General features: G+C 49.0%; 1 protein-coding gene across 1 annotated transcript in view; it reads right to left on the bottom strand.

Annotated features, from left to right (window-relative positions):
• The window catches only part of plxna3 (plexin A3), a 49,506-nt gene that overhangs the window by 8,965 nt on the left and 13,411 nt on the right, over positions 1-27,130 (bottom strand). The window contains exons 6-13 of the mRNA XM_028409617.1: positions 26,931-27,113; positions 11,189-11,329; positions 9,213-9,313; positions 7,266-7,389; positions 6,040-6,196; positions 5,840-5,939; positions 5,610-5,724; positions 2,843-3,043 (exon numbers count right to left, since the gene is read on the bottom strand). Coding sequence (XP_028265418.1) covers positions 2,843-3,043; positions 5,610-5,724; positions 5,840-5,939; positions 6,040-6,196; positions 7,266-7,389; positions 9,213-9,313; positions 11,189-11,329; positions 26,931-27,113 — 1,122 coding nt within the window. The remainder of the gene's footprint in view (positions 1-2,842; positions 3,044-5,609; positions 5,725-5,839; positions 5,940-6,039; positions 6,197-7,265; positions 7,390-9,212; positions 9,314-11,188; positions 11,330-26,930; positions 27,114-27,130) is intronic.

Raw genomic sequence — 27,130 nt, 5'->3', positions numbered from 1 at the left:
AACACACACACACAGCACTAACACACAGCACTAACACACACACACACAGCACTAACACACAGCACTAACACACACACACACACACACACAGCACTAACACACACACACACACAGCACTAACACACACACACACACAGCACTAACACACACACAGCACTAACACACACACACACACAGCACTAACACACAGCACTAACACACACACACACACACACACAGCACTAACACACACACACACACAGCACTCACACACACACAGCACTAACACACACACACACACAGCACACACACACACACAGCACTAACACACACACACACACAGCACTAACACACAGCACTAACACACACACACACACACACACAGCACTAACACACACACACACACAGCACTCACACACACACAGCACTAACACACACACAGCACTAACACACAGCACTAACACACACACACACACAGCACTCACACACACACACACACAGCACTAACACACACACAGCACTAACACACACACACACACACACACACAGCACTAACACACAGCACTAACACACACACAGCACTAACACACAGCACTAACACACACACACACACAGCACTAACACACACACAGCACTAACACACAGCACTAACACACACACACACACAGTTGATCTGATCTGCAGAGATCCACATCGGCCATGTCAGGATGACTCTCTCAGTTAAACCTGTGAAAGGTTCAGGTCAGACTGACATTTACTGCTGATGGTTCAGCACTGAGTCCTCACAGAGACAGGAGTACAGACCTGTGTGTGTGTGTGTGTGAGGGTGATGACCACACAGCTGAAATATGTGAAACACCAAGACCAATCAAGAGAGAGAGAGAGAGAGAGAGAGATGTGTGTGTCTAATGCCCTGATTTTCCATTAAAAGCAGCCAGCTGAGCCCAACTGAGCACCATCATAACTCATGTAACACACACACACACACACACACACACACACACACACACACACAGGATAAGAAATGAAAGCAGTGAAAGTGCTGTTGAACACACACTGACACTCAGAGCAGATGATGGTGAACACAGCTCCTTTCTGCAGCTCGCTGGACATCTGAGACCGAGTCCTCTGACAGGCCGAGGTGAGGCTTCAAAATAAAAGCACGATCTGAAGGGGGGGGGGGTATCCTCCCCTCACAGTTCGTCACACGAGCCTGTAAAACTCATCAAGTCCTGATTCTGGACAAATTAAAGACTTTCAGAGCCCCGTCAGCTCTTTCCACTGCTTCCAGATAATTACAGATTTATCTGCAGCGGCCTGCGCCTGTCCCGGCAGGACGGGAGCTTCTACATATAAATGAATGTTAACTCATACAGAGCCCTGTGGTACTCCGTCTAGTGGAAGGCTCACAGATCGGACTCATCTGATATTGCTGCTTCCTGTTCAGGCACAGCAGTCAGAGCTGATGCATGATGGGTAGTCACAGCTTTCTGGGACGGTCTGCTCCCAGCCTCCCTGCTGAGTTTATTTTCCTGCTGGTCTCTTCTGTCATTGCTGATTGGCTCTGTAAAGGTCACCTCATGGGCCTCAAAGACCCGGAAACACGCTGCAGAGCGTCAGACGAACTGCAGCTGAACACACGCACACTCCTCAACACCACAGAGACACACTGTCCAACAGTGTCCAGCGTGACAACAAGACAGGAAGAGAAAAGCGCCCCCTGGTGTGTGGAAATAATTTTCTAGTTATGGAAACTGTCAGAAAATCCTTAAACTTTACAGACATGAATCACAGAGACGAGCAGAGAGCAGGAAGAGTGTTGGTGTTCAATAACAATGTCTGACAGAATGACAGCTGCAGGTCACATGTGACTCCATCATGGCTTCCTGCTGGTTTCTGAGGAGGACAGGACTTCATGTTTTTTTTAAATCAGTCTACTGATTAAAGAAACATGGAGCATATTTCAGCCTGTTCCACCAAAAGAGCCGGTGAATAGAGTAAGACTGTGTGTGTGTCTGTGTGTGTGTGTGTGCACTCTGTAGTACTAAATGGCCAATTTCCACTGGGAGCAGTAACTTAATTAAATACAGACACACACAGGCCATCTGTATGTATCTGTGTGTGTGCTGTTGTCTAATAGTGGCGGTATGTTACTGTGTAATGTGTGTGTGAGGTGTCTTCAGGGCAGCCTCATGGACAGGAAGACAGATGAAGGACAGGAAATGAGTGCAAGCAGACGGACAAGTGTGCGTTAGTGTGTGTGTGGTCACATTGCAGGACAGCTACTCTCGAGTGTCATCTCAGCAAAGGACAATAATCAATCTAGAGTCTGTGGGTGTGCACGTATGTCTGTATTTGTGAGGACCGATGTGAGGTGTAGGTTAGGTCACCTGCACAGTGTGTGTGTGAGTGTGTGTGAGGATTGAATGTAAAGATGGAGGGATGTGAGACATTTTTAGAAATGAGGATCAGGGACACATTGAGAAGAGGGAGGGACATACATTTGGACAGGTGTGGACTGTGAGAACATCTAGTCTGTCCTCAAACTGAGATGGCCTGCTTTAGGTCCATGTGACATGGTCCTCACAAAGACACACAAACCAGTGAACTGCAGTTGTGTGTGTGTGTTTTTACTGAATCCCAGTGAGACCCATCAATACCACCTGTCCACCTGGAGCCTGACCTCTGACCTCTGGGGGTCGCTGTGTGACAGTCTGACGTGTGTGTGCTGATGCTGCAGGTGTGTGTCGCAGCTGACCGAGTGTGTGTTCTGTTCTGCTCAGCCTGAGCCGTGCAGCATATAAACATCATCAGCCGTGGGGTCTGAGCAGCAGTGCATGCTGGGTAGTGTGGCGTGTCTCACCGAAGTGTTCTGACACTGGATGCAGGACGAGTTGAAGCGGACGGCGGGGATGCGCTGGACTTTGCCCTGGATGTTGAACACACACTCGTAGTTCTTCTGACCCGACTGAGGTTGGGGGAGGTTGCGAGCTCGCAATGTGATTGGACGAACCATTCCGGCCGGCACCAGGATGTCAGAGGTGGGGAGGATCTGAGGACAGCCCTGCAGAGACGGAGGGAAGGACGAGGTTAGCATGCAGGCTGCCATCGCTTCACGAGGGGTGGAGGCTGCATCACATGACCAGATCAGAATCAGAATATGACCACAAGAGGGCGCACAAGAAACATCACTATCATTTAATCGCTTATTGAAAATGTCCCCTTTTATCAAAAATGTCCCATCATGTCTTCCCTTAGTAAAAAAAAAAATTGTGGCTTTCACACACACACACACACACACACACACACACACACACACACACACACACGCACACACACACATCCAGTGTCTCTGTCCCCACCCAGTGATGACAGACTGTGATAAGATATCTACACTCTTCAGCTGAGAGGGAACATGTGTGTGTGTGTGTGTGTGTGTGTGTGTTCAGTAATGGACAGCTGGTGACAGATCCTTACTTCCTGTGGCTGCTGGAAACACACACACACACACACACACACACACACACACACACACACACACACACACACACACACACACTGGCTGTATCTCTCAGTGGGGGAAACCTTTATTAACGAGCGTCACCACGGTAATTAATTAACTTGTGACTGACAGGAAGACCATTAGCTCCCCAGGAAGTGGACTGAAGCACAGCGGACGCCAGGAGCAACTGTGGAGAGTGTGTGTGTGTGTGTCCATCAAAACACCTGTGACGTCTGAAAAAAAATGTCCTCACATGGACATAATCACTGATTAATAAAACAGGACTGATGGGAAAGGAGGAGCTCTGTCGTCATGGTTACGGCAACCAATCAATACGGCAAACAGAGGTGTGGACGCCGGGGTCAGAGGTGTGGAGGCTCTCCTCAGCAGGTCGGGCTCCAGCAGCTGATCTCTGTCACACGCTGCTCCGATTTAAATATTGATTGTAGACTCTCTCGGAAGTGACAGGTTGACGGGTGCGCTGATGAAGACTGATTTCTTCTTCTGCTGTTCTGCACACAGCTTTCATACTAATGAGCGGCGGTGACCCCTGCAGGCTGTTTACATGTCTGACAAGTTGTTCATTAAAACATCTTCAACCTGCCCTGCAGGCTGCTGGTTCCATGGAGATCCATCATTTAATGCTAACAGCTCTGAAAGCCATCAGTCAGAGAAAAACCCTCAGGTCCCTGAATGCATCATCACATTTGGTTTGAATTAAAGCCTCAAATCAGGTTTTTCTTAACGTCGAAGCTAAACGAGCAGGATTCTGTAAAGCCAGGAAGGACCAGCAGTCACATGACAAACGACAGAGACGCTCTGTTCCCTCGCCCCTCTCTCTCCCTCTCTTTAGTCTGCCTAATCGCCTGCTAATTAACATTAATTGCTGTGATTGGACACTTTCATGTCAATTAAGTGGCTGTTCATCTTCCATTAACCAATTAGCCAATCAGAGGTTGTTACTGTCACCCTGTAATGACACCGTGCACCTCCACGACTCCACGGCGCCTCCGCTAACGAGATGAGGAGCAGCTCGTTAGAGACGGCGTTGGCTGTTACTGTGGATCCTCGTTACAGTAACGACATTCGCAGCCCCCACGGGCTCTGAACGCCTCACCAGGTCTGTGGCTGCTGCTCCCCGCACACATCACAGCATTTCACTGCAGGAACTCATTCAAAAGCTGAAAGTGTCAGGGACCAGAACGAGTCAGCCTGAAACTCATCTGACAGCAGTGCATTGTGGGTGCTGGAGTTCAGACACTCATCATGGCAGACAGGCTCGTCTGTGTGTTCTGTGATAAAAGTCCCTGAATCATCGCGGAATCACGCTGAAGTAATGTGAAAACCGGAAGACTGTCTGAGCTTCTAACGTGTCCAGGAGTCAGCTGACACAAGCACATCACAGGTTCCTACACACTCAATCCCATCAGTCACAGAGTCCTTGAACGCATCAGCAAGGACAGAGTGTGTGTGTGTGTGTGTGTGTGTGTGTGTGCGTGTTTGCACCCTTCACTGCTGACCTGAAGCTTTACTGTTGTTTACTGGAGCGTGTAATGACAGAGAGGAAGCAGCTCTGACCTCATCACTGAATCTGTCTCACACACACACACACACTCACACACACAGACACACACTCACACAGATACTACAACTGTGGATTTTGTATCATACTATTTGATATTTTAAAGCGACAGTCTACATTAGAATGACACAATCATTAACTTCCTGTCACATGATCGGTCAGTGTGTCCTGATTGGTCCCTGCTCCTCTACATGTCTGATTTATGTCTGATGTGGAATAAAGCGAATTAGATTTGGATGTTTTTCTGAATGAAACAAATGTCACACACGATGCATTCAAGGACTGTGGGAAAGTCAGGTCTTGTTACAGTCTGTTCTGACGACTTTTTTTTTTTGCTCTCCACAGCTGGGAGCACTGCTGCATTATGGGATGGTTGTTGCTAGGCTACAGGCTGTCAGTCAGTTTAACCTGCAGGAGGTTCTGATGAGTGAAACGTCCTTCTTTCCTGTGCTCACACAGACACCTGCTGTTACATCCTGACCGACTGATTCATCCTGTGTGTGTGTGTGAGTGTGTGTGAGTGTGTGTGTGTGTGAGTGTGTGTACCTCCATGTTGCTGACCCGTCCCTCCTGGAAGGAGCAGTCCTGCAGGTTGTTTGTGCAGACATGACGATATTTACACCAATGACAAGGGAACACGCTGCTGACACAGGAAGTACACCTGAGAGAGAGAGAGAGAGAGAGAGAGGGAGGCTGTGATTGGTCGAGCATCAGTGGAATATATGATTCGATCAGCTGATCAGATACAGAGGGGGAGGAGGAGGTGTCAGACTCACGAGCTGAGCACAGAGCAGTTGTAGTAGATGAGGCTGGTGGTGATGAAGAGGTGTCCGGTCTCTGTGGAGCGCAGGCCGAGCTGCACCACACGCTTCTCGCCTGGAACCGCAGTCATTACATCGTCAATACTCAGCTGATGTTCATCAATAACATGATGCCTCACACACAAAGGCAGGCCAGCCCAGATTCTGTGTCTTACCGTAGGAGTGTGTGTGTGCCGGCAGGTCTCTCAGTGACGGTGACATACACACCACCTGACCTTTAGCCTGCACCTCCCCGGGAGTCTCGCTCAGGTCCTCAAACACACAGGAAACACCGCCCGACAGCGCCGGGACGTTCTGGACCCAGACGGTTAACTACAGAGACAGAGCGTGTCCATCACACACACACTCAGAGGGTGTGTCTGCGTGTATCTGAATGTGTGTTTGTCTGCCTGTGTGTGTCTCTGTGTCTGTATGTGGTTGTGTGTGTGTGTGTCTGTTGGATCCATTGTAAACTGCTTTTATTTGTTTTTAAATGTGTGCATGGCCCCGCTGTACCTCTCTGAGCTTCTCCTTCCTTACACACCTCATCGGGCTCTCAGGTTGGCTGACAAACTACTGAGTGTACCTAAAACTAATGGGAAGCTCAGAGGGGGCCGGGCCTTTGCAGTGGCCTCCTCTGTTCCTGTTTTTAATTCTTTTCTTAAAACACACTTGTTCACACTGGTGTTTGGCACCACTTGAGACATTTGACCTGATTTTATTTTATTTATTTTATTCTACATTACTTTATCTAATTTTAATGTGTTTTTATTTATTTTAACATATTTTTAATTAGTTTTAATATGTTCTTTCATTTATTGTTTTTAGTTTATTTTATTGCATTTTTAGATGATTGTAGCGCTTTGGTCAACCTGGTTGTTTTAAAGTGTGTTATAAATAAAGTTGCAGTTGCAGTATGTGTGTCTGCATGTGTGTGTCTGTTTGTGTGTGTATGTGTGTCTGCATGTGTGTGTATGTGTGTCTGCATGTGTGTGTCTGTTTGTGTGTGTATGTGTGTCTGCATGTGTGTGTCTGTTTGTGTGTGTCTCTGTGTGTGTACCTGTGTGTGTCTGTTTGTGTGTATGTGTGTCTGCATGTGTGTGTCTGTTTGTGTGTGAACCTGTGTGTGTCTGTGTGTCTGCATGTGTGTCTGTTTGTGTGTGTATGTGTGTCTGCATGTGTGTGTCTGTTTGTGTGTGAACCTGTGTGTGTCTGTGTGTCTGCATGTGTGTGTCTGTTTGTGTGTCTGCATGTGTGTGTCTGCATGTGTGTGTCTGTTTGTGTGTGAACCTGTGTGTGTCTGTGTGTCTGCATGTGTGTGTCTGTTTGTGTGTGTGTGTGTCTCTGTGTGTGTGTCTGTGTGTCTGCATGTGTGTGTCTGTGTGTGTGTGTCTCTGTGTACCTGCGTTGCCGGGGAGGTGACGGACATGTTGCTCGGGGTAACAGAGATGTTGACGCACTGGTCCAGACGTGTGTTGAAGTGTTGAGGCTCCTCCCACTTATCGCATGCTTCCTGTCTGGAACACCTGGCGGGCAAAGGTCACCAACAGGTTAACACACTGTACAAAATGAACACAACAAGACAAAATGTTCAACAAACACCAACTCCAACGTTAAACAGCAGCAGATGGAAACCATGAAAGAAAGACTGAAAGTAAAAGTGTGTGTGTGTGTGTGTGTAGCAGCAGCCACAACATATGCAGCTACACACACACACTGAGTAGCCTGCTGTAATGATGTGTTTTCTTGTAATTAACAGCAGATGGACGGAGAGGATGAGGAGGATGATGAAGACCTCAGAGGAGACGTTACTGTCGTCCTTCTGATGTGAAGAAACTGTGAACTCGCCCTTTAAAGTTCGGCCAATCAGGCTCAACGTCTCTGTGTAACCAGACTAAAGTTTATAGGCTACGTTTCATTAATGCTTCCATCATCCATCATCTTCTCACAGATTTCAGATTAAAATCCAGGAAGTGAGGACGCCCGCTCTGCACGTGTGGCCGAGCTGCCTGAAACACAGAATTTTGTTTTGGAAAGTCAGAGGCTTTTACTTTGAAGAGCCAACTGATGCTGATTCAAAGAGCAACTTCCTGCACCTGAAAGGAGATCAAAGATCCTGAAGAAGCATTTATAGAAACATTAATGACACCTCTAGGGAGCAAACACACGCACACACACACACACACACACACACACACTCTAAATTACCTCCTGCTTCTGTTTCTATGTTTTCTTTTATCCTCCAATTATTCAGACACTACATGACCAAAAGTTTGTGGACAGCCAAACCATGAGTCCAGTTCCTGCACACTTTAAAGGTTAGGGTAGGAGGTTTTGAAAGCTCAGTGAGAGTCAGCCAGATTTGGAAAGTAAACACACGCCCCTTTCTCCCGGAGCTCACCCTGAAGCCACGCCACAACGTGAAGACGAGCTGCGGTCTGTGACTTCGGCCATCATGCACGTACCTCTCTGGTGCACAGAGCAGGAAGAGAGTGACAACCAGCCAATACTCCTACAGGGTCCACCCGAAGGATTGGCTGATGTTTTTATGTTTTATAGCTTCAGATGATTCATATTCTTCGTTTTAATGTGAAACTGCCGAACTAATCGGTTGCTATCAGATTGTAAAGAGAAGTTACACTAATTTAACAAAAAGTGCATCAGAGTGAAACCTCCTACCTTTAACCCTTTCTACCCTCCCTCTCATTAAAACCTTAGTGAAGATAAAAGTGAAGATAATGATGATGATGATGATGGTGGTGTGTGTGACGGTGAAGATGATGAAGATGATGGTGTGTGTGACGGTGGTGATGATGATGATGATGGTGTGTGTGACGATGATGATGATGATGATGGTGTGTGTGACGGTGGTGATGATGATGATGATGGTGTGTGTGACGATGATGATGATGATGATGGTGTGTGTGACGGTGATGATGATGATGGTGGTGTGTACGACAGTGATGATGATGATGATGATGGTGTGTGTGACGGTGACAATGATGGTGTGTGTGACGGTGATGATGATGATGATGGTGTGTGTGACGGTGATGATGTGAAGATGTCCAGATGTGTCCAGACGGAGTTTAATCGTGCAGGCATTGATCCCTAATAAGCCTGTGATCAGTATCAATACGTGAGTGTTTTAATATGACTGAACATGTGATACAGATATTTATGTGTGAACGTTTTAAACACAATAATAACTGAGGAGCAGCAGGGAGCTGAGCACACAGCAGCAGCAGGACTGGAGCTTGTGGAGAATCACACCTGTTGCGTTGCCTGCTTTGTGTGCTTTATGTGCTTTGTGTACATGTTACATGAGTTAAACGATGACAGAGCTTCTTACTTGTTGAAGAGGACACACCAGCCACAGTGAGGGTCACCTGATCCCAGACAGTCTGAGCAGCTGCTGTACTGATCACAGCTCTCCACGGGCAGCCGGCTCACCTGGAACACACACACAGGGTCAGCACACACAGGGTCAGCACACACAGGGTCAGCACACACAGGGTCAGCACACACAGGGTCAGCACACACACACAGGGTCAGCACACACAGGGTCAACACACACACACAGGGTCAACACACACAGGGTCAGCACACACAGGGTCAACACACACACACAGGGTCAACACACACAGGGTCAACACACCTGTCTGTCTCACACACACACACAGTTAACACACATTCACACTGTTGAAGTTTCAGAAACTGATTTATGTTCATGAAACATAAAATTTAGTATCTGAGAAATTAATGTGTTAAAATGATTTGTTGGTTGTAAAAACACAACATGAGACAATCCCACAGCACACATGTATCTGTGTGTGTCTGTGTGTGTGTGTGTGTGTGAGGACACTCTGTTCAGTCTTCACTGTAAAAGACAGACAGCTTAATTGACTGACAGTGTGTGAGCTGGTTGGTCAGACACAGCTGGTCTGTGTGTGTGTGTGTGTGTCTACCCAGAATCCTTTGCAGCAGGCAGTCAGTAAACAGTCATTCAGGCGTTCATACATGAATGCAGTGATTGTCTGTGTCCTCCCTGACCTCGTTATCAGGTCTCCCTCTGAGACGCTGTCCCACATCCAGCAGCTGACTCAGCGAGTCTCTGCTCACACGTTCATTCAGCTCAAACACACAGATCCAGCTGATGATGACATCACAGCCCCGAGGTCATAAACAGGTCTGACACAGGACCTCCACTGAAATCTGATCAATTATCCAAACAGGGTTCTATTAATAATTCATCATTAGAAGATGATGGCTGATTGATCAAGCAGCAGAAACTGTGAAGTGTGTTTCTGCCCGATCAGTCCGATCATGATGACATCATCAGAAACCTGGTGATAAGTGTGTGTGTTTGTCTCATTCAGAACTTCCACAGTAAAGTTTAGTCGATCGCTGATCAATGATCTCACTGATGTCTGTGTGAACACTTCTGTAATAGAGCTGCTGGTGTATTATTGTGCGGCTGGCTGAGCTGTGGGGTCCTGTGGGTGAGAACAGCAGCAGCTGCAGGTCTGCCGTCAGGCTGATCACAACCCGACTCTGCGTTCTGATTGGCTGCTGGGTCCTCATGTAAATGTGTGTTTATGTAACACTGCAGTGAAGCGGAGCGGCAGCAGTTTCACTGCGACTGTGATTCAGCGTGAGCGCCGACCCTCTGATGATGATGTTACACACTCTGCTCCTGAACTTTAACATCACACCACAGCACGTGCTCACAGAGAGCCCAGGAAGGAGCAGCACGGACCTGAACCAGGTTTAAAAAGGCCAGTTCCTGTTTGGATAAATATTAATAACTGATCAATAGAATCCAGAATGGACCGGAGAGCTGAACGCACACCTGCTGTGACCCTGAAACCTGGGAGACCTGTTCATGGTGACGCAGCTGGGACCTGATGTCAGGAAGAACAAGATGTGGGTCCTCAGCTGCACAGGAACTAACAGTTGTTGAACTCTGTTTCCTCTCAGCGGTACAATAAGAGTGTTAACAGGGGACGGACACACACACACAAGCACACACACACACACACACACACTCTCAGGAACACAGTGAGCGCGGTGGCGCCAGCTGAGTGATACTCATATTTAGCTTCCTGTCTGCAGATGTTAAAACAACACAATTTATACCACATACACACACAGACACACACAGACACACACACGCCTGTGTGGGTCTATTTTCTTTATTTAAAGTTCTAGTCAGAACCTGTGTGTTTTCTGTGTGAGTGCACGCTGTGTGACCAGTTATTAATGTAAACAGGTCATGTGACCTGCTCTGACATGCTCAGGTCAGAAGGAGGCGGCGGCCATGTTTACCTGTCTGTCGCTCAGCAGGTAGATGTACTGGTGGTCCGGGCTGAACACCATGTCTCTCAGGATGGGCTTCCCCTCCACCACCGTCACCGTCTCGTACAGCAAAGCGTTGTCGGGCGGCGGCGGGACGCCGTCCACGCGGATCTGTAAGACACAGGGACCCATACGTCAGGCTAGCAGAGCGCTACGTCACAGCAGCTAACGTCTGCTGGTCCTGATGCTAAAATCCACATTAGTGACTCTGTTAGCATTGGTTAGCCATTTTGTTGCCTGTTTAAAGCAAAGGGCTGGGGGTGCTGATGATGATGATGATGATGATGATGAGTGTATGATTTTAAGTACAGCAGCAGGCTCATAAGGAGACGAACACTCTGCTTTAAAAAATGTGGAGCGACTAAAATAAGATTCCCCAAATCTCCCCAAAGCTCCTCCACCCCCACCCCCATCTCCGTCTGACCCAGAAAAACACCACAGAGGAAGAAGAGGAAGAGGAGGAGGGGTGGAACGAGAGAGAAGAAAAAAAAACATGAAAGAAAGAAATGTGATGAAAGGAAAGGAAGCAAGGAGAGAAGCCAAGAAGGAATCAAAGGACACCAAAGATTCAAACAAGAAAACGGGAGGAAGGAGACAGGAAACAAGGAAGCAAGGAAAGGAGGAAGGAGAAAGAACATAAGGATGGGAACACAAAAGATGAAGAGCGCCGAGCGAGGGATGAAGGACGAGTGTGTGTCGTTCCCTCAGTGTGTTAATTAGCTGTCTGCTCGTTAAGCAGGCAAGTTTAATTAGAGCTGACGAGCACACACACACACACAAGTCTGACTCAACACACACACACACACACAATCCTGTTTAACGGAGACACACACACACAGCGCAGGAGGAGACGTTAAAGTAGGACACTGCAGCAGACACACACATCTCTGACACACAGCTGAGCAGTGAGAGTGATCGATCCCACACACACACACACACACACACACACACACACGTACTCTTTCAGGAGAGAACATGTTTGTGTTTCCTCTCTGCTGAGATTTTACCTGGAAGAAGAAAGAAGTGCTGTTTCCAGAGGGAGGAGTGTAACTGAGCTGCCACTGCGCTCTGAGGCTGCAGACACGCTAACACTTTCCACCTGCTTACAGTGTTTGTGCTAAGCTAGGCTAACACAACCTCGATCTGTCAGCCATTGCAACCAGACTGCTTTCGAAATCAGCACAATGACAAACACACACGTTACACAGACAAATACAGGCTCTGACAGAAGAGGAGAAGAGGAGGAGGAGAAAAGAAGAAGAAGAAGAGGAGGAGAAGATAGAAAAGAAGTGTCAGGAGAAGAAGAATGGAGCGACAGTGACGGAGCAATAGAGGAAGTGACCTCTGACCTCTGACTTGTGACTTCCAGCTGGGATTCAAACCATCAACCCCTGCTTTGTTCTGAACAGCCCAAGGACACACACACACACAGATTTGACCTTTGACCTGCCACAGACACATCCTGCCTGCTGTCTGTCAGAGTGTTACATGTGTTGCTGTCGCACAATAAATCACTACGTTTTACCACGGAGTCTGGTTTAAGGTCTGTGACGGAAACACAGACACAGTGAGTGTGTGTGTGTGTGTGTGTGTGTGCTGACAGACACACACTCTCTGTCAGATCAGACCCTTAGAGTTTCATTATCTGACGGGATCATGTGACAAAAACAAACCCAGTTACTGATCCAATTAGCTCTGCCTGTAACCTCCACCAGCAGCTGGGTGCAGCTGATCTCACTCAGGGACTCCACCAGAGCCTCCACCAGAGCCTCCATCAGAGCCTCCATCAGAGCCTCCACCAGAGCCTTCATCAGAGCCTCCATCAGAGCCTTCATCAGAGCCTCCATCAGAGCCTTCATCAGAGCCTCCATCAGAAGCTCCATCAGAAGCTCCACCAGAGCCTCCACCACAAGCTCCACCAGAACTTCCATCAGAAGCTCCATCAGAGCCTCCACCAGAGGCTCCACCACAAGCTCCACCAGAGCCTCCACCAGGCCCTTCATCAGAGCCTCCACCAGAGCCTCCACCAGAGCCTCCACCAGAAGCTCCATCAGAGCCTCCATCTGAGCCTCCACCAGAAGCTCCATCAGAGCCTCCATCTGAGCCTCCACCAGAAGCTCCATCAGAGCCTCCATCTGAGCCTCCACCAGAAGCTCCATCAGAGCCTCCATCTGAGCCTCCATCTGAGCCTCCACCAGAAGCTCCATCAGAGCCTCCATCTGAGCCTCCACCAGAAGCTCCATCAGAGCCTCCATCTGAGCCTCCATCTGAGCCTCCACCAGAAGCTCCATCAGAGCCTCCATCTGAGCCTCCACCAGAAGCTCCATCAGAGCCTCCATCTGAGCCTCCACCAGAAGCTCCATCAGAGCCTCCATCAGAGCCTCCACCAGAACTTCCATCAGACACCAGCTGATTTAACACTCACAGCTTGTTTCATGTTGGGTTAAACACAGTTTTTCATTTTCACTGTTTGTTCTGCTCAGCTATTGGAGGAAAGCTGATCCACACACAGACACACACCCACCCCCGCCTGCAGCCAGCTGCCTGAAATTCCACTGTAATGCAATACCTCAGTGTGTATCAGTGTGTGCGTGTGTGTAAAATAACTATTAAATGTGTGGTCCTGTCCAATGCTGAGTAAAGCTGCCAGATGAACCGCCTACATTACTGATAATACTGACTGACAGTGTGTGTGTTTGAGGCTGATAACACACACACAGCTTCACCTGCTGTAGGGTTAGGTCAGTGTGAAGGTTTCTTCATGCTTCTTGTTATGAACACTGTTTATATTGTAACATGTATTCAGAGCTTCCACTGAGAACCTCCTCTCCTCTCCTCTCCTCTCCTGTCTGTTTATGTCATGGCAGGAAACATCAGAACTTCTATTCTTAACTTCGATTATTCTTCTGTGTTGTTTCTTTGTAATGATCCCTCTGTGAACCCCTCCTTATGATGATGTCAGTCTGTCTGATCAGGTTCTATGTTCTTTAATGTGTAGGCAGAACCTCAGTGGTTTTAACCCTGTTAGCCTCTAAGAAACATATTGAGACGTTGAACACTCACTGCTGTAACATGTGTCTGTTAACAGACTCATTCTGCTCTCATTCAATCTGTCGGCCTCCCTCTAACATTCACACACATTACAGCAGCCTGAAACTCAACACCTGCACTGCTTCACTGCACACACACAGACACACACTCACACACAGACACACACTCACACACAGACACACACACACACAGACACACTCACACACAGACACACACTCACACACAGACACACACACAGACACACACTCACACACAGACACACACACACAGACACACACAGGCACACACAGGCACACTCACACACAGACACACACTCACACACAGACACACACAGACACACACAGGCACACACACAGACACACACACACACACAGACACACACAGACACTCACACACAGACACACACAGACAACACTCACACAGACACACACACACAGACACACACTCACACAGAGACACACACAGGCACACACACAGACACACACTCACACACAGACACACACAGACACACTCACACACAGACACACACTCACACACAGACACACACAGCCGGTTAGCATGCTACGTGCTCAGGTTTCCTCCAGCTGCTGCTGCTTCTCTGCTGCAGACTTCTTTCTCATCATGTTCTCACTAATGTGGACAAATTTAAGAATGATGTTTTCCTCAAGTTCTCCTTTGAAACCAAAGCAGCTCGACAACAGAGGTCCTCTGAGTGCTCGCCCTGAAGCCCAGACTGAGCCCCAACACGCCGCTTCTACAACCAGACACAGTAAACCCCTCTGAGGACATCACTATGTCTTTGAAACCAGGAAAATAAGAATTAGTAGTTTATTTGTTTATTATGATTAAATCCAGACCTCAGGATCCCAGCTGCCTGTCTGCCTGCATGTTCATATCTGTGTACCATAAATCACACAACTGTCAAATCCTCCTTTGGGTGCAGCTTCCTGCTCAGGGTTAGAAGAACTTCTGTTTAAATTCTGCTCCTTATCACCTGACTCCTCAAACCTGCTGCTTCTAACCTAAGAGGAGCAAGAAGACAGCAGCAGGTCTGCACCTGAGTGATCAGCTGCTGACAGCGCCACCAACAGGACACACACAGGCTGCTGTCACCGACGTATCAAAGCATTAACCAGGAGTTGAGATGAAAAATAAATGTGTCGCCTCGATCTCCAGACAAAGATGAGACAGGGTGTGTGTGTGTGTGTTTGAGGACCATCGTATCCATTCAGCTCCTTCAGACAGACACTAAACATTGTTCAGTCAGCCATCAGACCCTGAGGGAGGAAGAGGAGGAGGAGGAAGGGCAGTGAAGGGTGAAACAGGCAGGGGGGAGGCAGTTAAGCTTATTAGTTCCTCCCCATCCCCCAGTAAACACACACACACACACCGCAGACAATACTGAGACCACCAACTGAAGGTTTTAAGCCCTCAGGCGTGCACACACACACACACACACACTCTCACACACAGACACACACTCTCTCTCTCTCTCTCACACACACACACACACACACACACACACACACACACACACACTGAATGTGTCAGCCCTCTGATGTTTGGTAGATCAGCTGTTTTCCAGTTGATGCTCTGACTTGTGTTTACCTTTAAAGGCTCTTATTTTGGTAGTTTTGGGAACGCTTCCTGTTCCCCCGTGACAACATGTGAATGTTTTCTGTTTGGAGACGCTGACCTCTGACCTCTGACCCCCTCACCTCACACACTGACGTGTGAGGACACATGGACACATCTTTTCCAAATAAAAGCTGCAGACTCTCGTCTGTACACGCGGACAAAAACCGTGGAATGCTCCTTTAATTACCCAGAATCCCATTCAAAGAGTTCTATTAGAAGACTGTTGATTTAACTCTTCGCAGCTCACGGTAATCACTCTGCAGTGCTTCAGAACAATTGACGACTAATCGATCAGCTAATGGATGGCACTGCTGCTGAGGGCCTGAGAGTGTTCCTCCTTTAAGCTGCATTATCATCACCATGGTAACAATTATACCTGATACAAGAGACCCCCCCCCCCTCCTCCACCCACTCCTCCATCTACTGGATTGAGTGGTAGAACGAGGGAGAGATAAACAGAGAGAGAGAGGATGAAGTGTGAAGAGTCTTCAGTCTCTTCAGGGAGCTGACAGATTTGCTCGTTCTTCCATCATCGCCTTGGCAACCGAATAATAATTAATCCACCTCTGTGTGTGTGTGTGTGTGTGTGTGTGTGCACGTGCGGTATGAAAGTGTGTGTTCTGCAGTGTGTGTGTGTGTGATATTTTCGTGTTGCCTGTGGTGATGCAATGATATCTCTCCTTCAATATGTAGGGCAGCTGTTAGCAGAGAGAGGAAGGAGGTCAGAGCAGGAGGATCCACGTCAGGACCTCCACTGGAGACCTGCTCATTCCACCTGTAAGCCTTCACATCATCAAACACAGAACCTCCAATACACCTCTGCTGATTAACCCCAGAAACATGAGGACTGGACTCCACCTGTCCTCTGAAGAAGCCAACAGTCCTTCCCATTCCCTCTGAGGATGGGCTAATGTAGCCCGTGAGGCCATCTGTAGCTAGCTGCAGCCCCTGAGGCCGGCTGCAGCCCCTGAGCTGACAGAGCTGGGTTGAAGCCGTCAGTGTGACGGAGAGCAGAGCACACAGGAATGTGACTGTAAACTGACGTCTAGCACCAAACACACTGCTGCTCCTACTGTTACTGCACAGGGCTGTGTTCAGGTATTTATTACCAACCTCAAACTGTCTCTGTAAGGTCTGTCCCAAACAGAGGACTGGACCTGATGTCCTCACAACCTGTCCTATGAGCTGCTCCTTATGAAGCCCCGAACATGTCCAGGAAGGCAAAGCCTCCATCAGAACTCAGTTTATCAGACTATTAGAGAATCAAACTTCTTACTTATGAGCAGCTCCAAGCTCCATTAAAACAACAGGTCAGCCCCCCCACTGTGGACACAAAGGGGAGACCTGGACAAAGTGTCCCCACAAACACAGACCTTTAGTCAGCTGGTCGTCCACCTGCTGCTGCGTCTGTCCGTCTGTGGTCTGTTTGCTCAGCACTAATCAGCTGCTCGTCCACATGGACGCCATGTTTGCTGCTGTCCACACAGCCTCAGTGTGTGTGTGTGTCTGTGTGTGTGACTCCAACAGGAAGTGCTCTCATGTAAAAATGGGAGCTGCGCTGTGATTGGCCAGCAGCTCAGAGCTGGTTAGCTGGTTCAGGCTGATGAAACGCCAGGAAACCGTTTAAAGAGGAAACGCTGCAGGAAGAACCACGGCTGAGAACTGGGACATCATGAGGAGGTGAAGCTCCGCCCACCCCCCTCACTGCTCCTCCTCCCCCTCCCTGCTCCTCCGTCACATTGCAGACAGTATTGTGCCTCCTCCTCCTCTCAGCAGTATTTTGCTTCAGATCTGAAATCACTGAGAAGACCCCCCTCTCCTCCCCTCCCCCTCCTCCCCCCCCTCTTCCTCCCCTCCTCCTCCCCCCCTGTATTTTCTGGTAATGTGACCCACTTTCAGGTGCTCGGTGGATTAAAGCTCAGCTCTGCTGCCTCAAACACTTTCTCCAGATTTTTCTCCTCACTTCTCCGGTCTCCCTCTGCTTCCTCGTCATTCCTCTTTTTTCCTTCTCACCCCCCCTCCCGATAAATGCTTTGGTTGCAGCTCGGATCAATTCTTGGGAATACACTCTGATCAGCAGCTGCAGCTCAGCTTCATGTTTGCTTTTTTTCTCAGCATCAGATGAGAAATCCTCCTGACAAATTAGCCTGTTAGCTAACACGATGACGACAAATCCTCCTGACCATATATGGAACCCCAACAGGAAAAGATGGCGGCTCAGGGTACGAAGTTAGTGAGTCACAAAAACATAACGTTCAAAGGTTTTGTCCATATAAACACAAACACACACACACAGATGCACACACACACAAACAGACACACACACACACACACACCCAGACACATACACAAACACACAAAGACCCACATGCACAAACACACACACACACTGACACAGACAGACACACACAGACAGACACACACACACACACAGACGCACACGCACACACTGACACTGACAATGTTATTTTCCTGATACTTGAAGCAGCGTTCAGTCTTTAATTTAACGTTTCACCTTCATGTCCCCACAACATGAGGAAAACAGTCTGAGGGGAGCCAGTGTGTGTGTCAGAAGTCTAACCATGTTCAGATTTAGACTGGGTGTGGCGCACACACACACACACACACACACACACAGACCAACACACACACAGTTTTACAGGATAACTTGTAGCCTCGCTTTTTAAATCAGACCACACACTGTTTTTACTACTGTGTGTGTGTGTGTGTGTTTCTGACGTCACACTGAAACATGTCCTTTGAGACGAACTTTATGGATTTAGCTCTAAAACACGGTCAATAAGAGGAGAGAGAGACATAGAGAGACAGAGGGGGTGAGGAGGGTGAGGAGGGCAGCGAGGGGGAGATGGAGAGGAATAAAACAAAGAAAAGAGAGATGAAGTCATTCCCCAAGGTGAGATGTGAGACAGAACACACACACACAGATAAGACTGCAGCTACACACTGAACCCAGAGCAGAACAATAAAGACCTAAAGACAGCGAATCATAAATGATGCTGCAGCTACACCACAGAAGAAGACGCGTTTCCATGACGAGATGCAGCCATGACAGCGTGTGTGTGAGGGCTTCATGTGCTCCTTTAAAAGGAACATTTATTTAATGTTCTATTCCTGAATGCCCCTCAGCACAACGTGAAGGTTAGCATTAGGCTAACAGGCTAGCACTGCCTCTCTGCCTGCACCCTGGAAGAAGCCCCACTTCTCCACAGCTGAGGCCGGTCCTCACACAGACACATGTTCCAGCACACACACACACACACACTCAGTCCCAGGTGTTTAGAGGTGCCTCCTAAACACCTGCATTTATTACTGTGACAGCTAGGCTAAAAAAACACTGCATTAAATAATTACAGGAAACACACACACAGTGCAGGAAAAGGTCTGGCACGCCGCCACACTCTCACACACACACACACACACACAGTCGGAGGTCAAACAGTTAGGTAAACAGAGTAAATCATTCCTCTGCTCTGTGGCAGGTTCAAACCCGTTAGCACGGCGACACCGCAGCGCTAACAGCCGAGACACTTACAAGGACGGATTAGGAGACAAAGACGGCGCGCCTCCACCGAGAGGAGCCACACGGAGCTCTTTGACTGTGGATACACACCCTGCTCAAAGAGGCGACACACACTCAGACTCACAAACTGCACTCCTGCTCAGCCAATCACACACATTAAGATTCAGACGCACAATTTCCAATCAACATGTTTCTGACAGGATGAATGAATGATGCACCTGGACACAGTTCATCACATCGTTTCCACCAAACCCTGCACACACACCAGCAGCTGTCAGCACACCACCCACAGCCACGGGCAGCCTGCTAGCACAGCTTCACACATGGTGCCATAACGTTGTTATCAGCAACTAATGAGCTAATGATGCTAATGACAGATAGCATTAGTACAGCTCTGTATGTCTGCACCTGTTAGCAAGCTTTAGCATTAAAGCTAACAGGCTGCTGCTCTGCAGCTGGAACTGTTAGCATAGCAATGCTAGCATATTCAAAATGCTTTAGCTTTATTGATACCTGATCAGTGGTGAGCAGAAAATCTATAGACAGCTCCCGGGGGTCAGTTTACAGGAAGTAAATACACACACACACAGGTTCAGCCTCATCACAGGAGCTACATCTGCTTTCAGCTAAAACATCTGGAAACACACACAGGGCTGCGCCTGTCAGCGGATGTTTTAACACCTCATTGATCCGGGCTTCCAGCCTCTATTTCTGCACTCTCACATAACATCTGAATTACACCTTGATGGAAACCACACACACAGGAATACAGAATACATAAACAGGCAAACAAACTCATGTGAGCACAAAAACACAACCCGAGGCGAGGGTGGGATTTATGGCTGTCTGGCTGGCCCCTGACAGCAGCAGCTCGCCCAGGCAGAGACATAAATCTGCACCCAGGCTTCAGACTTGGCCTGTTCTCCCTGATCCATTTAGAGACTATTAAAGGGGGGGGGGCAGGAGGCGGTGGTCACAAACAGACCCAGCATGTGAGGAGGTCTGCAGACGTTGGTTCAGATGGTCTGATGATCCAGACAGGAGCTGCTGATGCATCACTCTGCCGGCCTGACAGCATACATCTAATCTGACAGATCGGACATGTTTGGATGTAGGCTGGCGGCACAGATCACATGAGAGGGGGGGGGGGGGGGGGGGCTTCAAAGGTGGACGTCCCTCCAAACTATGTGTGTGTTTATTTTGTTTTCTGTTGTTTATTTACAGGAGGAGAGGGAGCGGAGTGCAGCCAGACTCTGAGGAGCAGCTCCATGACCTCAACAGGCAGCTTACAGCCACACTGCTAACTGCTAGCAAAATGCTAATGACATGTTTCCTGTAAGCACGGAGCCCAGTCTGCTCTAAACGGTCAGATCCGAAGTCCACCTTTCAGCACCTGCTCTGTCACACAGTGACCACTTATCGAATGTACACAAACCGTTAACCCTTACACACAACAATACAACGTCTACATTTGGCTGCAGTACCATGAGCGACCACCAGGAAAACATCAGCTGCAGGTCAGGCAGGCAGAAACCAGTTCTCTGTCATTTGATTGGTTAAGAGCTGCTGCGTTCAGACCAAGGAGGGGAGGGGTTTAGGGGCTGGTTTCTCTGTTGCCACGGCGACTGCCAATCGTATGTAATCTAATTTACAGCCAATCAAAACAAAAACACCAGCTGGTCCTTAACTCAGCACAAACAGGGAGGAAAGTAAGTGTGTGTGTGTGTGTGTGTGTGTGTGTGTGTGTGTGTGTGTGTGTGTGTGTGTGTGTGTGTGAGCCCAGGTGTTAAGTCTTCCTCCTGCAATCACACACCGATCAGCCTCCGTTAGTGTTCCAGTCCTCCCGCTCTCTGCACAGTCAGGTTGTGTGTGTGTGTCTGTTTGTGTCAGCACCAGCAGTCACATTTAGATTCTCTACCTGCACCTCATGTCACACGTGTTGCCTTCAGGGACCATGGGAAAGTTCAAAGCCTGCAGGTTGTTCCAGCTGGTGTGAATGCTGTCATTTAAAAACATGATGCAAACCCAGAGCTCGCTGTGAGAGGGCCTGATCAATACAAACACAACACTACGAACACACGCCTCATGGTGGCGCTGTGAACGCCCCGAGTGTCAGTGCATCAGGTTTCTACAGCCGCCTGCAGCAGCTCTGCTCTGTCGTGTCTGACTGAGGCTGATCCTGACAGGTGGAGGTAGACGGAGCGCCGGCAGACCCACCGCTCATCAGGAAGCGTGTGTTCAGAGGCAGCCGCTGCCTCGCTGTGGTTTGGGTCGCCTCCAAATTCCTGCTCTGCAGTGAAAGAGGAACAGGTGCAGGCCTCTCCTAATAATCATCATCTATATGAAACTGAATCAACAGATTCATTTCCCTCTCTGGCTCAAAGGGTACCTCCCCCCCCCTCCCACCCACCGCCGCCGCTGCTGCAGCAGAAAATGATGTTTGGAAGAAGCAGGTGCAGGCGGCTCGCTTACAAACAGACATTACTGTTATTAGAATAAAAGCTTTAATTCCCCGTCGTCTCATTAGCCAATAATGGCTGTGCTCCCTCTGAATGCCACAGCTGATTGGCTGACTCATCTCTGCTAATTCACTTAAAGCTAATGGAGAGAGGTGGAGGAGGAGGAGGAGGAAGAGGGGTTCTCTTTAGGAGAACCTTTCACTCCACACAAAGAATAAAATCACATTTTTGTTGTTTGACAGAGCCGACCAGCAGGAGGCGCCCCTGCTCGGCATCATGGGAAGCTTTAACCGTTATCTGAGCTGTGTCCTCCTGTTTCTTTATGTCATGTAACAATCTACAAATCTACAAATATCAGCTGACAGAAGAGTCACAGCTGTTCAGGGCTGAGAGCCCCAGACTGCACTTCCTCCAGCGTCCACTGGAGGCGTCATCAACAGTGAGATGGCCTTTCCAAACAGACCTTCGACCAAGCAGCAGCTAAATACTGAAGCTAACATGGACGCTAACTGCAGTTCCTACAGTGTCCACTGTGAGTCCCCACAGACAGCAGACATCAAGATGTGACCGGCCGGTCAGAGTGAGGGACCGATGAAGGTCTGAAAATCTGTCAGGGTGAAGCTGCGTGACTCAGAGCTGCACTCATCCAGGCACGCTTCACAGTGTCAGGCCTCCAGAGCGGCTGCAGGCTGCCAGTCAACCAGCCAGCCAATCAGTCAGCCAGTCAGTCAGTGCTGATGTGATTATGTCGTTAGAGGCCGACTGGGCCGAGTCCCAGCAGCAGTCCCGGGCTGCCACCAGGCCAGAGGAGGAACCAGCTGACCCAGCAGCAGCATGGAGTCTAACTGAGGCTGTGATGAAGCTGTCAGTAACAGGCTCTACACTAAGAGATGAAGGGGTTAGCTTAGATTAGCTTAGCCTGAAGACCTGAACCAGGTCTGTCTAGGCTTGTGCAAAATCGTATCGTGTGCAATTAATCGTCAGAAAAACTGTCACCGATTAATATTTGCCACTTATCGATTACGGCGATTAGTTGCGTTTCGTCATGATGACGCATTTTTGTGTGAGACGTACACTCACCATCACCCTCAAGCGCGCACATGTGAGCCCACAATAACAATAATGGCGGAAGGCAGTGGTGTTCAGTTAAATGATGCGGAGGTTCAACGTCTGTCACCATAAGCCGGAGCACGAAGAAAGCCAAAGAAAGCGCGACGAGGCCACAACGCCGGCTACAGCTGTAGTGTATAGTGCCGCGCATGCATACGCGACATGCATTAGGTGTGAAGCGTGGAGCTTTGGTTGTTGCCATAGCAACTGGATGTTTGCTCGGATCAAAGGAGAAGCTGCCTCCAGATCTTTATTTAAGGACTCCACAGCAAGATAGGAAAACATTACAACAGCGAAGTCTCCTCCAGCAGATATCGGAAAGAATTCCACTCAGCCGAGAATCCGCGATACGTTTAGTCATTGTGCTCCTTACGACCAAACTAAGCGCTGGAAGAACGTAAGGCAGGTTGATTTGCACAGACACACATTTAAATGTGGTTGTTTGTTTGTAATGTTTTTTCTGCTGCTGCTCTACAGTACGAGTGAAAACATGCACTAGTGTGAGACATATTCCAGTCACAGGTTAATTTGCACAGACAGATTTTTTTTAACTTTAATAATCACTGATGTGGCTTTTCTGAACTTATTTGTCCTGTTAAATTTTAATGTTGATATGCACTGCTTTGTGACTTAAGATAAGAACATTTGAAGGACAAAGTTACTTTAAACGTTTGCTTCATTATTACTTTGAAACAGTTTGTGCATCTGTTATCAATACATATTTCAAACATGGTTGGTGCCTAATCACTACTTACCAGCTTAACCTGTTAGAATGAATAGTTAACTTGACTGATGATTTGTCAGTATCAATTCAGAACAATGTGGCGATTTAGAGTCAAAAACATGTAAGTGCAATTGTCATCAATTAATCGTCAAATTAATCGTTATCGGCTAAATGCCACAATTAATCGTGATTAATTTTTTTGCCAATATCGCCCAACCCTAGGTCTGTCCCAGTGGATCCACAGAGAGCCTCAGCTTAGCTCTGTTTGTTAGCATTGTTAGCTCCATTTGGCTAAGTTTCCTTCGAGGACAGTCAGTCTGTCCCAGAGGAAGCTGCTGGACTCTGTTTCAGGAGGAGGTCAGCTCAGACCGCCGGCTGTGGTCGGACTGGTTGTGGCCCAGTTGAACCCTCTGCAGCAGGGTGGAGCTGCAGTTTAAAAACAGCGTGTGTTTCTTCTGTGCGTGGTGGCACAAACCAAACGTCCCTGCATGGTGGCCTCAGGTTTCAGGTCCACTTCCTGCTGGCTCGCCGCCGCTCTGAGGCGGAGCTTCACCTCCTCCTCCTCCTCTTCAGACAGGAGAAACATATTTGCAGGATCGTGGCTCTGGAATGTTCCTCAGCGTGGATGGTGCTGTCCGGATGTCAGCCGGTGACCTCTGAAGGTCAGGAAGCCTGCAGGCGTCTCAGAGGCAGCGCCATGTGCACTCACAGCTGCAGTAGTGGCTGTAGAGATAATGGTCGCCGTGGCAACAGCAGTAACAGATTTCCCATCTATCAGTGTTGTTTTTACGATCAGCTGATCTGACAGCTGATTGGCTCAGAGAAAGTGTGATGTCATCAGCATGTTAGGAGTGAGAAAGGCGACAGGAAGCTGGAGGGATGTCTCAGGAGGATGGGTGTGTGTGTGTGTGTGTGAGAGCAGAGTCTCATGTTGGGACATATTTTCAGTGTCTGAGTGTTCAGAACCTGTCATGTCAACAAGGTCCTCACAAAGATGAAACTGCACGAGTGTGTGTGTGTGTGTGTGTGTGTGTGTGTGTGAGAGAGAGAGAGAGAGAGAGAGTGTGTGCGCGCCGGCAGTTCTTTGTTCTGCTTCCAAAACAAACAGGCCTGAGGGGAGAGAGGAGACACGCTGCACTGACCGCACCTCCCTACACACACACACACACCCTATCTCTCCCTCTCAGCTGTCCAATCAGAGCCAGACTCACACTCTTTGGGGGACTTGATGAGGTTGTGTTTTCATGAGAAGTGAAAGTCGTCTTCTTACATGCTGACAACATCAGGGACCTTTCACACACACAACAGACCCACCAATGTCCAGGGTTTAAATGTCTCTGAAATCAACACAAAGCAGCAACATGACATAACTGCAAGAGGCCAGTGAGTGACCACACACACACACACTGTAAATACTCCACAGCAGTCAGTGAGGTCGCTGGCTTGAGACACATCTCACATCATGTGACAGCCTCTCTGACCTCACAGCGTCAGTCTGACTCTGGGACCCGGCCAAAATAACATGTCCAGGGGCCCCTCAGGAGGTTCATCCATCCACAGCTAGAGACAGAGGTCCACTGATGGGGACATAAGACAGCCAGATGGACGCCTGCTGATCCACACCATCATCACAATAACACAAAGGACTGTAACATTAATAAAGAGACCAGAAAAAGACGACAAAGAAGGAGACGGACAGATGGAGGTTAGGTCAACACAGAGTTGGAGTTATGACTTGTTGTTTCTGCCTCAGAGGAAACCATCAGGAGGACGGAGAGGCTCTGTGTGACCTCTGAGATGATCTTGCTCAGTCTGAAGGAGCAGGTCCAGCAGTCCCAGCAGCGCCCCCTCTGACAGCAAACAGGATCTGCTCCGACACTTCTAATCTGCAACTACATTTCCCACAATGCCTGAGGTACAGCTGCCTGCAGCCTACAACCAGGAGGGGGAGGAGGAAGTGGAGGAGAGGGAGGAGGTGGAGGAGGAGGGAGGAGGAGGAAGAGGAGGGGAGGAGGTGGAGGAGGAGGAGGAGGAAGTAGAGGAGGAGGAGGAGGAAGAAGAGGAGGAGGTGGAGGAGGAGGGGGAGGAGGAAGAGGAGGAGAGGGAGGAGGTGGAGGAGGAGGAGGAGGAAGTAGAGGAGGAGGAGGAGGAAGAAGAGGAGGAGGAGGTGGAGGAGGAGGGGAGGGGGAGGAGGAGGAGGTGGAGGAGGAGGGGGAGGAGGAGGAGGAGGAAGAGCTTCACTAAACATAGAAACTAGACTTCTCCGCCAACTCTGAGCCCTGAACATCTGAGGGCCACAGGCGGCCATTTTAACCAGCACGGAGACGACTCCTGCGGCTGCTCCTCCTCTCAGAGGTCAGCGTTCAGAGGAATATTAAAGCAGCAGCTGTGTGGGAGGAGAGGTGAGCGGGGCGACCGCCAAGAGGATTCATTCACATCAGCCGGCCGCCGTTTTCAGCCAATTAAAATTCAGCGCTCAGCAGCAGAGAGGAGCTGAGTGTAGAAGCAGAGGAGGCTTCTGCTCATGATGGCTGCTGAGAGAGAGAGTGTGTGTTCATCTCAAAGGTCAAAGGGCAAATCTGAGGGAATGTATTGATCACTCTAAGCAGCAGCAGAAGGATGAGGAATGGATGTTTTCCTGATGGAGGACCTGAGCTGATGGAGCAGACTCCTCCTCAGAGAGGCGGAGGCGTCCTGCAGGGAGGACGAGCGCCGCGCTCTGACACAAAACAGACGTGTTGTTCTGCTAAGTGGGACATTTCTCTGACAGCCTGAGACGGTTCAGCTGTGCAGAGACAGCAGCTCCGTCCTGTCTGCACACACTGTTATGAAAGCAGATAGTAATAAGAGCAGAGCCACGGGCTGCGGCGCTCCGAGGACACGCAAAGACGTGAGACGTTCACCAGATACCTGCTGACTGAGGCATGGTCTGTCCTCTGCAGCCAGCCACCACAACCAGAGAGACGGACAGCAGAGAGACCAGACCAGGACAGCCAGCCTGAGACTCGTCACCAGGTGTGACAGCTCTGACACTCAGACACAGACAGACAGCCGTCACAGAGGCTGGACTTCGACCGTCCAATCAGCTTCCACTTCAAGCCTTCACTGACTTCAAACATAAATGAGACAGCAACACTGAAGCAGCTGTTTTCACACACACTCTGCTCTTCATCCTCTTCATCCTCCTACCTTCTTCAGCTGGCCACTCCGTGTCCCCACGAACACCACCGTGTACTCTCCGTAGGTGTAGGCGGCCACGGCGCCCATGCCCTCGGTGCGGTCCTCGTACAGCGGCTGGCCCTCGATCACCCGCAGGCCTCCGAGCGGCTGGTTCAGCACCAGGCCGCAGAAATCGTCCCCTATCTGCTTCGGCTGTGGAGGACAGAACA

Source organism: Parambassis ranga, chromosome 7 (assembly GCF_900634625.1).
Source record: "Parambassis ranga chromosome 7, fParRan2.1, whole genome shotgun sequence".
NCBI classification, from domain to species: Eukaryota; Metazoa; Chordata; class Actinopteri; family Ambassidae; genus Parambassis; species Parambassis ranga.
This window is presented reverse-complemented; position numbering and strand designations above follow the sequence as displayed.